Source organism: Erythrolamprus reginae, chromosome 1, assembly GCF_031021105.1.
Source record: "Erythrolamprus reginae isolate rEryReg1 chromosome 1, rEryReg1.hap1, whole genome shotgun sequence".
Lineage (NCBI taxonomy): Eukaryota > Metazoa > Chordata > Lepidosauria > Squamata > Dipsadidae > Erythrolamprus > Erythrolamprus reginae.
The window spans coordinates 17,097,562-17,111,898 of NC_091950.1; the positions used below are offsets into that span (position 1 = coordinate 17,097,562).

General features: G+C 45.6%; 1 protein-coding gene across 8 annotated transcripts in view; it reads left to right on the forward strand.

The window, feature by feature from the left end:
• The window catches only part of PIP5K1C (phosphatidylinositol-4-phosphate 5-kinase type 1 gamma), a 106,556-nt gene that overhangs the window by 69,027 nt on the left and 23,192 nt on the right, over positions 1-14,337 (forward strand). For 7 of the 8 annotated variants that reach the window (XR_011558571.1, XM_070745695.1, XM_070745704.1 and 4 more), the window contains 3 exons: positions 1,142-1,280; positions 6,940-6,972; positions 9,864-9,968. Coding sequence is in view for 7 of the 8 variants with exons in the window: in XM_070745695.1 (XP_070601796.1) it covers positions 1,142-1,280; positions 6,940-6,972; positions 9,864-9,968 (277 nt within the window). In the remaining variant the exon portion in view is untranslated. The remainder of the gene's footprint in view (positions 1-1,141; positions 1,281-6,939; positions 6,973-9,863; positions 9,969-14,337) is intronic. The other variant, XM_070745686.1, reaches the window with a different exon arrangement.

Sequence of the window (14,337 nt, forward strand, 5' to 3'; positions counted from 1 at the left end):
AAGTGGCTCACCTTTATGGCTGTTTGCACTAGCCTGTGATCATGTAAACCACGATTTGCAAATATTTTTGTCGTTATGTGGCATTTACTTTGTTTCCAGCAAAAATAAAATAAAAAAGCCCATTAGGGGAAATAGATTCACTTTACAACCACCACGTTGGCTTAATGACTACCCCAAAAATGTTTTAAAAAGTCAGATCCGATGATGGGATGCCTCGATTTATGACCACAACAACCTATGACTGAAATTCCTGGCAGTTATGATCATAAGCTGAGGATTACCTGTGTATTATCCAAGACAGTGTTTTGGGGAGCTGGAAAATGAGTAAAGACAGCCTTACTCAGCCCAGAAGAAAGACCAATTAATTCTTAACAGTGTCAATTGAAAGAAAGAAATTTCTACATTGAGGTTCTACTGCAGGGCTCTAATCTTATGCAAATTCTTTCTCTAACTCTCTCTCTCTCTCTCTCTCTCTCTCTCTCTCTCTCTCTCTCTCTCTCTCTCTCTCTCTCTCTCATTTTCTATTTCTCTCAATTCGATGCATTTTGCTCATGGGGGTTGTGATTTGCATGTGTAAAAGATATACAAACAGATTTTGAGGGAGGATTTAGAAGTTGGCAATGTAGAAACACGAAAAGAGATGGGAGAAGGATCAGAAGAATTTCCTATCTTATCTTGGGCATTTTAAAATGCTAGTTAAATATTTCTTATTGATGCTCTCCGCTCCTGAAAATATCTAAAGCAGTGTTTCCCAACCTTGGCAACTTGAAGATATCTGGACTTGGCAACTTGAAGATATCTGGACTTCAACTCCCAGAATTCCCCAGCCAGCATTCGCTGGCTGGGGAATTCTGGGAGTTGAAGTCCAGATATCTTCAAGTTGCTAAGGTTGGGAAACACCGGTCTAAAGAGAGTGCCAGATTCATTGGGAAACAGGTGCCCTGTAAAACCTCAACTCCTGTTCCTGAGGACTTTCATGTTTCTCCGTTTTGCCTGCCACAAAGAAGGACCACAAATGGCTCACACTCCTTGTTCTGTAATGCCATGGTCAGGAGGATTATGGGGTGGTGTGTTTTTTTTAAACTCAGCCTCAGTATTCTTTTTTTTCTCTTTGTCTTTCTCTCCATCATGGGCAATACAGGCCGGCCTGATCTTCTTCCCTGCACTCCTCCCTCTTTCGAAGAAGCAACCACCGCCTCTATAGCAACCACGCTCTCTTCCACATCTCTTTCCGTGCCGGAAAGATCTCCTTCCGAATCCTCGGAGCAGCCCAGATACAGGTGAGCCCTGATTAAACCCCTCTTGTCTTGCCCTACTGTCCCTCTGTTAAGCCAGGACCCCCAAGAATTTAAGTTGCTCTCTCAAGTTGTTTTAGAAATCCAGAATGCAAACAGTTCCCTTCTGGATCCCCTTCTATTGGAAGAATTGGCAATAGGAGTACAGTGGTACCTCTACCTAAGAACGCCTCTACTTATGAAATTTTCTAGATAAGAACCGTGTGGTCAAGATTTTTTTTGCTTCTTCTCAAGAACCATTTTCCACTTACAAACCCGAGTCTCCAAAACTGTAACTGGAAAAGGCGGGGAGAAGCCTCCGTGGGGCCTCTCTAGGAATCTCCTGGGAAGAAACAGGGCTGGAAAAGGTGGGAAGAAGCCTCTGTGGGGCCTCTCTAGGAATCTCCTGGGAGGAAACAGGGCCAGAAAAGGTGGGGAGAAGCCTCTGTGGGGCCTCCCTAGGAATCTCCTGGGAAGAAACAGGGCCGGAAAAGGCGGGGAGAAGCCTCTGTGGGGCCTCCCTAGGAATCTCCTGGGAAGAAACAGGGCCTCCACCCTCCCTGTGGTTTCCCCAATCGCACACATTATTTGCTTTTATGGGAAAAATTGCTTCTTCTTACAAACTTTTCCACTTAAGAATCTGGTCACTGAACGAATTAAGTTCGTAAGTAGAGGTATCACTGTATCAGCTTGGGGAGGATGGATTTATTTATTTATTGGGTGGAATTTATCTCGTTGGGCGGTTTACAAATAGGCACGTAATAAAACTGCCATTCTAACTAACAGAAATAAGAGAATAATATAACTCGCCATAATAGCACAGTCTAATTCCAGTGTCTGAGCCAGGTGTTTGCCACTTAAACTTCCTTTATTTATAGATCTCTGCCTTGTATAAGACTGGTGCAGTGGCCTAGAGGTGGAGCTCTCGCCTCACAATCAGGAGGAGGCTGTGAGTTTGATCCTAGGTAGCAACAGATACAGTGATACATCATCTTACAAACCCCTCGTCATACAAACTTTTCGAGATACAAACCCGGGGTTTAAGATTTTTTTGCCTCTTCTTACAAACTATTTTCACCTTACAAACCCACCACCGCCGCTGGAATGCCCTGCCTCTGGACTTCCGTTGCCAGTGATGCACCCATTTTTGCACTGCTGGGAGTCCCCTGAGGCTCCCCTCCATGGGAAACCCCACCTCAGGACTTCCGTATTTTTGTGATGCTGCAGGGAAATCCCAGCAGGGGAATCCCAGCAGCACAAAAACGGGCGCTACCCAGCGAGAGGAGCCTCAGTGAAATCGCAGCATTGCAAAAACACAGAGGTCCGAAGGTGGGGTTTCAAGGACTTCGGTGTTTTTGAGATGCTGTGATTTCACTGATGCTCCCTTCGCTGGGAAACCCCACCTCCAGACTTCCGTTGCCAGTGAAGCGCTCATTTTTGCGATGGTGGGATTCCCCTGCTAGGATTCACCCTGCAGCATTGCAAAAACACAGAAGTCCAGAGGTGGGGTTTCCCATGGAGGGGAACCTCAGGGGAATCCCAGCCTCGCAAAAACGGGCTCTTCGGCTGGCAAAAGGGGTGAATTTTGGGCTTGCACGCATTAATCGCTTTTCCATTGATTCCTATGGAAAACATTGTTTCGTCTTACAAACCTTTCACCTTAAGAACCTCGTGCCGGAACCAATTAAGTTTGTAAGACAAGGTATCACTCTATTTCTCTTTCTGGGCACAATGAATCTGCTGTGAACTCTGCATTGCCGACAGGAAGGGCATCTGGCCAAGAAATACTCAGCTCTATTCAGTTGCCCTGACTCCACCCTGGTGTGAGGGATTACAGGATCATTAAAAGACATAAACACATGCGTGCATACATACATGCATGCATGCATGCATGCATGCATACAAACACACACACACGCACACACACACACATATGATTTTTTTTTGTCGAGTTACCTTGGTATATTGAAGGAGCATCACAGCTTTCTGTGATGCTCCTTCAATATACCTGGGTGTCTCGACAAAAAAACACACATACCTAACCCATCCCTGGTCTTCAGAGAGGGGCGGCATACAAATCTAATAAATTGAATTGAATAAATTGAATTGGTACAAGCTGATACAGGAGATGAGGCTGTAGAGGCTAAGACTACCTGATGAAGGCAAATAAGCCCAAAATAGATCTATAATAGTCTCCCTTCCTTTTCATTATCAGCAAAAATATGTTACATACATACACAGTTGGAAAACTGGCAGGCTGAGTTCGGGATTCGATTGACAGGCAGAGCTCCTGTTACTTGTCCCAGGTCCTGCCCATCTAGCAGTTTGAAAGCACACAAATGCGAGTAGATAAATAGGTACCATTTTGGTGGGAAGGTAACAGCGGTTTGTGCGCCTCGGTGTGTAGTTATTTATTTATTTATTTATTTATTATTTGGATTTGTATGCCGCCCCTCTCCGAAGACTCGGGGCGGCTCACAACAAGTGTAAAACAAATCAAAAATAATCCAATTAATTAAAATATTTAAAGATTTAAAAAACCCCATATACTAACAGACACACACACAAGCATACCATGTATAAATTAAACGTGCCCAGGGGGAGATGTTTAGTTTCCCCATGCCTGACGGCAAAGGTGGGTTTTGAGGAGTTTCCGGAAGGCAGGAAGAGTAGGGGCAGTTCTGATCTCCGGGGGGAGTTGGTTCCAGAGAGCCGGTGCCGCCACAGAGAAGGCTCTTCCCCTGGGGCCCGCCAACCGACATTGTTTAGTTGACGGGACCCGGAGGAGGCCCACTCTGTGGGACCTAATCGGTCGCTGGGATTCGTGCGGCAGAAGGCGGTCTCGGAGATATTCTGGTCCGATGCCATGAAGGGCTTTAAAGGTCATAACCAGCACTTTGAATTGAAACTGATGGGCAGCCAATGCAGACTGCGGAGTGATGGTGAAACATGGGCATACCTGGGTAAGCCCATGACTGCTCTCGCAGCTGCATTCTGCACGATCTGAAGTTTCCGAACACTTTCAAAGGTAGCCCCATGTAGAGAGCATTACAGTAGTCGAGCCTCGAGGTGATGAGGGCATGAGTGACTGTGAGCAATGAGTCCCGGTCCAGATAGGGCCGCAACTGGTGCACCAGGCGAACCTGGGCAAACGCCCCCCTCGCCACAGCTGAGAGATGGTTTTCTAATGTGAGCTGTGGATCGAGGAGGACGCCCAAGTTGTGGACCCTCTCTGAGGGGGTCAGTAATTCCCCCCCCCAGGGTAATGGACGGACAGATGGAGTTGTCCTTGGGAGGCAAAACCCACAGCCACTCCGTCTTATCCAGGTTGAGCTTGAGTCTGTTGACACCCATCCAGACCCCAACAGCCTCCAGGCACCGGCACATCACTTCCACCGCTTCGTTGACTGGGCATGGGGTGGAGATGTAAAGCTGGGTATCATCGGCATATTGATGATACCTCACCCCATGCCCTTGGATGATCTCACCCAGCGGTTTCATGTAGATGTTAAATAGCAAGGGGGAGAGGACCGACCCCTGAGGCACTCCACAAGGGAGTGACCTCAGAGCCGACCTCTGACCCCCCACTAACACCGACTGCGACCGACCAGAGAGGTAGGAGGAGAACCACTGAAGCACAGTGCCTCCCACCCCCAACCCCTCCAACCGGTGCAGAAGGATACCATGGTCGATGGTATCGAAAGCCGCTGAGAGATCGAGGAGCACCAGGACAGAGGATAAACCCCTGTCCCGGGCCCGCCAGAGATCATCCATCAACGCGACCAAAGCGGTTTCCGTGCTGTAACCGGGCCTGACACACGACTGCTGGGGACCTAGATAATCAGCTTCTTCCAAGGACCGCTGGAACTGGAGTGCCACCACCTTCTCGACAACCTTCCCCATAAAGGGAAGGTTGGAGACTGGACGATAGTTGTTAAGTACGGCTGGGTCCAGGGAAGGCTTCTTGAGGAGGGGGCGCACAAGCGCTTCTTTATAGAGTGTTGGAAAAACTCCCCTCCCCAAGGAAGCGTTGGTAATCTCCTGGGCCCAGCTCCGTGTCACCTCCCTGCTGGCCGAGACCAACCAGGAGGGACACGGATCCAGTAGACAGGTGGCGGAACTCACAGCTCCAATGGCCTTGTCCACTTCATCAGGTGTCACCAGATCAAACTCTTCCCAGACAGGTGGACAAGTACGTGCCCCAGTCACCTCGACTGACTCATTGTCAGTCGACTCTGTTTTACAATTGGAGTCGAGGTCGGCCCGGATCTGAGCGACTTTATCAGCGAAAAACGTGTTAAACTCCTCGGCGCTACTCTGCAAGGGCTAGCCACATGAGCGTGAACGTGTTTTGCAGACAACGCTGGCTTTCTCGGCTAAGAAACCAAAATGAGCCTTGCCCTCTAGAATAAGACACAACTGGACAGGGAATTTTTTTACCTTCACCTGCCACGTTTTGCCACTCAGTTCCAGAAAGGCTCTTGAAAATGCCACAAGTCAGACCTGGGGGCTGGGACCCCTTTGGGAGTCGAACGGCTGTTTCACAGGGGTCACCTAAGACCATGTGAAAAGACAAATTTCCCATGTTATTAGCAACTAAGGCTTCTATTCTGGCGCCTTAGAACATGTTTTTATAATCCAACTAACCAGGCGTTTACAGTGGGTGTGTCCTTCTGACCTTCTTGCTAATCAGCTTAAAGCACTGTTGGGAGAATTGGTGCTAGACTTATGGTTGGGGGTCACCACAACATGAGGAACTGTATTAAGGGGTCGCGGCATTAGAAAGGTTGAGAACCACTGTAAGTGGAGGGGTGGCGTCCTTATTCAGGCTACTTCATAGAAGGGGAGCCCTTACATTGGATGTCTGTGGAGACTCTCAGTCCTCCAGGTCACAGTTGTCCCAAAGATGCTTTTTCACGAGGCAACTGGACTTTCCTTTGTTTTTCTTTGAAGATATTTCGCAGGAAGAGGGAGATTGTGATCCCCTTATATAGAGCGCTGGTGAGACCACATTTGGAATACCGTGTTCTGTTCTGGAGACCTCACCTACAAAAAGATATAGACAAAATTGAACGGGTCCAAAGACGGGCTACAAGAATGGTGGAAGGTCTCAAGCATAAAACATATCAGGAAAGACTTCATGAACTCAATCTGTATAGTCTGGAGGACAGAAGGAAAAGGGGGGACATGATCGAAACATTTCAATATGTTAAAGGGTTAAATAAGGTCCAGGAGGGAAGTGTTTTTAGTAGGAAAGTGGACACAAGAACAAGGGGACACAATCTGAAGTTAGTTGGGGGAAAGATCAGAAGCAACGTGAGAAAATATTATTTCACTGAAAGAGTAGTAGATCCTTGGAACAAACTTCCAGCAGATGTGGTTGGTAAATCCACAGTAACTGAATTTAAACATGCCTGGGATAAACATAGATCTATTGTAAGATAAAATAAAGGAAATAGTATAAGGGCAGACTAGATGGACCATGAGGTCTTTTTCTGCCGTCAGTCTTCTATGTTTCTATGTTTCTATCTTCAATTGCCTCTTGAAAAAGAACATCAAGAGACTTCACATTCAATGAGACACACAAAGAGAAAGCTCCCTTGCTCCCTTTTCAGTCATTCTTATGAAGTGTGTGTTCTTTTTTTTGCATGGTGTCCCTTCACAGACGGCGCACACAGTCCTCAGGACACGAAGGAAGGTGAGTTGGATACTTTTGCCCATCCTGGCCCCCTTCCTAGGAATCCCCCCAATGTCACTGCAGGTCCAAGCCGTGTTTTATTCTTTTTAAAACTCTCTTGTGTAGAAGGCCTCATAAGCTAACATTCTTAAATTATTAGGCCCATCCATTTCTAATACTTTACTACGGGGTTGGCAAACTGAAGGTGTTCAGATCTGGCCCACAGTATCACGCTGTGTATTGCCAGCCCCAGAGACATTCAGAGACATTCAGTAATTAATTAGTTAACACTGTGTATGTTAGTTAGCTCCGCCCATTATGATGTAAAATCCTGCCTGTCATACAAGCATCACTTCCTTTCTTCTTGGAAGAATCCATCTTCCTTCCATTGTCTTCAAAGATGTAGCACGCATCTCAGACGCCTGAAAACAGGCATTAGCTAATTTCTTATTTTTCTTAATAAAAGTAACTTCGTTTGAAAGCTGTTTCTTTACTTTAATCCATCGACTCTCAGATTTGATTTATTATGGTCCACGCGGGCTGTAATTTATCTCCTAATCTGTCACACAGCAGATCTGAGCGCCTCTGAAAACAACAAAGGACTGGCCCGCAGTGTCAGCTGCCCTCCCAAGCTCCGTTTTCATTGGCAGAGGGTTGCAGGAGGCAAAAACTGAGCTCGGGAGACCATATTCACTGGCAGAACACTCAGGACACCGCAAGGGCCTCCAACACGAGTGAAGTAGAGCTGGCCATGCCCACCCCGGCCATCCCAGGTTTAACACAATCCTGATGCGGCCCTCAATGAAATAATGAAATTGAGTTCGATACCCCTGCTTTACATACTTGATATTAATGCAGTGTCATAACTGAACGTCTGCAGTACAGGTTTTCCTTGACATATGACATATTCACTTAGTGAGTCTTCAGAGTTATAATTAGCTAAGTTGGGTTATTTTACAGGTAGTCCTCGACCTACAACAGTTTGTTTAGTGACTGTTCAAAATTACGACACTTTAAAAAAATGATTTACGACCATTTTTCAGACACTTGGCAACTGGTTCGTATTTTTAACAGTTGTTGTATCCCGGGGACCTGTGATCCCCTTTTGCAATTTTCTGACAAGCAAAGTCAATGGAGAAGCCAGATTACAAGACAGGTTACTAACTGATCAATTGCAGTTACTTTAACAACTGTGACAAGAGAGGTCATAAAATGTGGCAAACCTCACTCAACCAATGTCTCGCTTAACAACAGAAACTTTCAGGCTCAATTGGGATCGTAAGTTGAGGACTACCTGTGTCTGTCTGTCTCTCTCTCTCTCTCTTTTCCTTCCTTCCTTCCTTCCTTCCTTCCTTCCTTCCTTCCTTCCTTCCTTCCTTCCTTCCTTCCTTCCTTCCTTCCTTCCTTCCTTCCTTCCACAGTTTTGAACTGCCCATCTTCCTTAGGGTTGTTGGTTAAGGAGGGGATGATTACTGACTTTCAGACTATAACTTTTGGCTAGAAAGTTGCTTCAATGAAAAGACTTTTTAGCAGGGGATGCTGAAAAACAGAGAGCAACAGAGAGCTAGAACAGTGTTTCTCAGCCATGGTGACTGTAAGGTGTGGACTTCATCTCCCAGAATCCCTCAGCCAACCATCCTAAAAAATGCTGGTTTCTAGCAAAAGCACTGTAAATTGTAGCCATGTGACCATGGGTTCGGCAAACAGCTTCAAATTCTAGCTGGTTGCCGAGTGCCAAAAGTGTGATCATGTGACCCGGGGGGGGGGCAGAGTGGGTGGCCAAGGTCTATGACAATTCACTGAGCCCATGGTCAACTCACCACGGCCAATTTTCCGTGGGCAACCTGCTGCAGGACAGCTCCCTGGAGGGCAACACTGTTATCAAAGAAAGGATGGAATAGAATCATGAAAGAAAGGATGCAAAAAGAGAGAGAGAGAATGAAATCTGAATGACAAAAATTCAAACCTTTTAAAAATTTATTTTAAATTAAATTGGATTGATAAACTGTCCTGCAGCACATTGTCCAGCAGCAAGTTGGCCACGGTAAGGTGGCCAGAGTGAGTTGACTGTGGCAAGTTGCCCAATTCTGGGGTGGACACAGTCATTAGAGGTTTGAATCTCGGTGGTGCAGAGGTTAGAGTGCAGTACTGCAAGCTGTTACTATTGCTGATCACCAGCTGCCAACAGTTTGGCAGATCGAATCTCAGAAAGTTCATGGCACCGGACCAGAATATCTCCGGGACCGCCTTCTGCTGCACGAATCCCAGCGACCAGTTAGGTCCCACAGAGTTGGCCTTCTCCGGGTCCTGTCAACTAAACAATGTCGTTTGACAGGACCCAGGGGAAGAGCCTTCTCTGTGGTGGCCCCGACCCTTTGGAACCGACTCCCCCCAGATATCAGAGTTGCCCCCACCCTCCTTGCCTTTCGTAAGCTCCTTAAAACCCACCTCTGGCGTCAGGCATGGGGGAATTGAGACTTTCCCTCCCCTTAGGCTTATAGAATTTATGCATGGTATGTTAGTATGTATGATTGGTTTCTAAATTGGGGTTTTAAAATAACTTAAATATTAGATTTGTTTACATTGTATTATTATTGCTGTCAGCTGCCCGAGTCTGCGGAGAGGGGCGGCATACAAATCTGATTAATAAATAAATAAATAAAGGTTGACTCAGCCTTCCATCCTTCAAGGTGGGTAAAATGAGGACCCAGATTGTTGGGGGCAATAGGCTGACTCTCTGTAATCTGCTTAGAGAGGGCTGTGAAGCGGCATATAAGTCTAAATGCTATTGTAAGTAGCTTTTGGTGGTGGGGTCTGTTGGAGCTTCGAATGGTCACTGAGCAACCGATCGTAAGTCAAGGACAGTCTGTACTAGATTTCTGAAGTGGGATTCTTTTTTTTCTTTTCTGCAGGACTCGCGAACACACCCGAGCGGAAGAGGACCTCCAGCACATCACCGTGGAGCTCAAGCCGAAGTGTGATATTGAGATTGTGGTGCCCGATGTGGCCGCTGCAGGGTTAGAGCCTACTTCTGTTATAGATCCATACGTGCCTTCATGCTCCTATTTAATGCATGCAGTCTCCAAACATTACTCAGGGAGGCATCTGTAATGCTCTCTACATGGGGCTACCTTTGAAAACTGTTTGGAAACTTCAGATCATGCAGAATGCAGCTGCGAGAGCAGTCATGGGCTTTCCCAAATATGCCCATGTTACACCAACACTCCGCAGTCTGCATTGGTTGCCGATCAACTTCCGGTCACAATTCAAAGTGTTGGTTATGACCTCTAAAGCCCTTCATGGCATCGGACCAGAATATCTCTGGGACCGCCTTCTGCCGCACGAATCCCAGCGACCGGTTAGGTCCCGTCGACTAAACAATGTCGTTTGGCGGGCCCCAGGGGAAGAGCCTTCTCTGTGGCGGCCCCGACTCTCTGGAACCAGCTCCCCCCAGAGATTAGAACTGCCCCTACCCTCCTCGCCTTTTGCAAACTCCTTAAAGCCCACCTTTGTCGTCAGGCATGGGGGAACTGAGATATCTCCCCCGGGCCTATACAATTTATGTATGGTATGCTTGTGTGTATGTCTGTTTAATAATGGGTTTTTTTAATATTTTAAATTGTAAATTATTAGATTTGTTATAAACTGTTTTTATTGTGTTGTGAGCCACCCCGAGTCTACGGAAAGGGGCGGCATACAAATCTAATAAATAATAATAATAATAATAATCTTTCTGTTGTAGATGGGAAACCAGCTCTCAATTCTCCTCACTATTTCAAGAAATAACTCCCAAAATTGCAAGCTTTTTTCCCTGTGGCAGAGGAAACAAGTAGAATGCAAACATTTGGTTTAAAAGCCACTTTTGTGATTTAATTTAAAAATAGTGTCCCTATATATAATGCAAGGATGATGTGATACAGGCAGTAATGGGCTGCCGCCCCCACGGGGAAGAGGGGGCACAATGGGGGTAATATGTTTATGCACTATTTATTGAATATTTAATAGGTTTTTTATTGCCCTTCCTTCTCTAGTACCTTAGTATGATCCTTAATTACTTTTAAAATAGGATATAATTAAATAGTATGTTTTTAACCCATTGCCGATCAATTTCCGGTCACAATTCAAACTGTTGGTTATGACCTATAAAGCCCTTCATGGCATCGGACCAGAATATCTTGGGGACCGCCTTCTGCCGCACGAATCCCAACGACCAGTTAGGTCCCACAGAGTTGGCCTTCTGCAGGTCCCGTCGACTAAACAATGTCGTTTGGCGGGACCCAGGAGAAGAGCCTTCTCTGTGGTGGCCCCGACCCTCTGGAACCAGCTCCCCCCAGATATCAGAGTTGCCCCCACCCTCCTTGCCTTTCGCAAGCTCCTTAAAACCCACCTCTGTCGTCGGGCATGGGGGAATTGAAATTTTCCCTTCCCCCTAGGCTTATAGAATTTATACATGGTATGCTTGTATGTATGATTGGTTCTTTAAATTGGGGTTTTTTAGATTATTTTAATATTAGATTTGTTTACATTGTCTTTTTATTGTTGTTAGCCGCCCCGAGTCTTCGGAGAGGGGCGGCAAATCAAATCAAATAAAATAAAATAAAATAAATAAATAAATAAATAAATAAATGTTTTAATCATTAACTAAAACTGAACTTTTATAACAATTAAAGAAAATGGAGCTACTTGCCTAATCTGTTGTCACACTGAGCCTTGTGGGTTCAGTACAAAACCTTAAAATGTTCCTGTGCTCCTCAACAAATAATGCTGTCTATCATTTGTCCTTTTTGTGGCTATTCCAATAATGGGACTTAATTAACTAAAAAAGAATCCAAGCACCTATTTGAAAACTTATCTTGGGCGGTAAGCCACTCCCACCCAATCACATGACCTTTAAGCCACCCGGTCACATGATTGTCAAGCCACTCCCACCTGGTCACATGACTGGCAAGTCACTCCTATCCAGTCACATGGCCTTTAAGCCACCCCCAGTCACATGACCATCAAGCCGCACCCACAAAATAAGCCATGCCCACAGTGTGGCAGCAAACATTTTTGCAGCCCCTCATTGGATACAGGTAGTCCTCGACTTGCAGCAATTCATTTAGTGACCATTCAAAGTTACAACGGTACTGAAAAAAGTGACTTGCAATCGCTTTTTCACACTTAGAACCACTGCAGCATCCCTTTGGTCACGGGATCAAAGTTCAGACACTTGGCAAATGACTCATGTTATGACAGTCGCGAGGGTCATGTTAATCCCCTTTTGCAACCTTTTGACAAGCGAAATCAGTGGGAAGCCAGTTTCCCTTAACAACCACGTTACTAGATTTAACAACTGCAGTGGTTCATTTAACAAACTCTGGCAAGAAAAATCGTTCAATGGGACAAAACTCAATGCTTCACCTAGCAATGGATAGTTTCGGCTGGGTTGTGGTCGTAAATCGAGGACTACCTGTACTTCTTTCAGTTCTGTATCCACTACAGATTGAAACCAAGTCTGGATGGAGGATGGCTTTCTATAACATCTGCTGTGAGCCGACCTGCCAAAAATTGGATGATAAACAGTCTTGGGCTATTAAGACAACATATAATTCAATTTGACACTCACACACCCAGTTCATACAGGCGTGTTTTGCCTTTCTGCTCAGCTGTCATATAGTTTGTTTAGATTTGGCTTAGCACATTGTGTGAGCTCAGCCGTTGCGGTTGTAAATCACAATGGATGGCTGGATGCACTTAAGCCTGTTATGGTCCCTTCAGCAAAACATAGTTCATCAAACCAGAGCACTCTGTAGTGCGCGAATTCCATCTCCTTTTCAAAGGGATGATGAGTTAATAACCCTCAATTCCCTAAAGGTTCAAGCACAAAGTAGAAATGTTACACACATTGATTGATTAATTCAAATTGTAGGGCCAACCATCTCAACAAGGACTCTGGATGGCAAAGAGAATGGCTGCATAGCTAGAGGTATAACAAGCAGGAAGAGGGAGATTATGATCCCGCTATATAGAGTGCTGGTGAGACCACATTTGGAATACTGTGTTCAGTTCTGGAGACCTCACCTACAAAAAGATATTGACAAAATTGAACGGGTCCAAAGACGGGCTGCAAGAATGGTTGAAGGTCTTGAGCATAAAACGTATCAGGAAAGACTTCATGAACTCAATCTGTATAGTCTGGAGGACAGAAGGAAAAGGGGGGACATGATCGAAACATTTAAATATGTTAAAGGGTTAAATAAGGCCCAGGAGGGAAGTGTTTTTAATAGGAAAGTAAACACAAGAACAAGGGGACACAATCTGAGGTTAGTTGGGGGAAAACATGAGAAAATATTATTTTACTGAAAGAGTAGTAGATCCTTGGAACAAACTTCCAGCAGACGTGGTAGATAAATCCACAGTAACTGAATTTAAACATGCCTGGGATAAACATATATCCATGCTAAGATAAAATACAGAAAATAGTATAAGGGCAGACTAGATGGACCATGAGGTCTTTTTCTGCCGTCAGTCTTCTTTGTTTCTATGTAAAGTAAAGACAGACCATTAAACAAAATGTAAAATGCATAAGAGAGCCAGGTTGGTCTAGAACAGTGGGTTCCCAACCTTTCTAATGCCGAAACCCTTTAATGCAGTACCTCATGTAGTTGTGGCCCCCAACCATAAAATAATAAAATTATTAGGAAACTACTACTCGTGTCAGCCTCTGGAGGTTCTGAAGGCACCAAGCCTTCTCCAGGCCTGGCCCAGGTGTCTTGCCCAGTCTCTCTACACAGGCTGCTGGCGAATCATGACACTCTTCAAGGGCTGCCCCACGTAGAGTGCATTGCAATAATCCAGTGCTTCTCAATTATTTTCTGTTACACAGACACACATACACCCCGGGAAGTAAACATTTTGCACACACACACCATCTCTCCTGCTGGAAGTTTGGCTATCGGCTCTTCCTCAGGCTGCCTGCAAGAGTTTCTTCCCCCTACCGCTTCACTCGAGAGCCGGAAGTGGGGTAGGGGCAGTGGACACAACACCAGGGACATGACAGAGCTACATGTCCCATGTAGGGTGCGTGTCCAGCGGCCCACCCCGCCCGACCTGCCAGCCCCAAATTGCACCTCACCACAAGACGCGTGTCCTGCCTGACACTTGCACCGATACTTCCCTTGCATTCCTCGGCGTTGTGTGTCCAGAGCAGCCCGTTTCTAAAGAAAATGCCTTGGAAGTTCAGTCAGACTTCTCAAACTTGTGAGACTTGTTTTCTTTTAGAACGGGCTGCTCTGGACACAATGCCTCGGAGAGGGGCGGCAAACAAATCTAATAAATAAATAAAATAATAAAATAAAATAAAACAAAAAACAAAACAAAAAATAAAATAAAATACTAAATAAA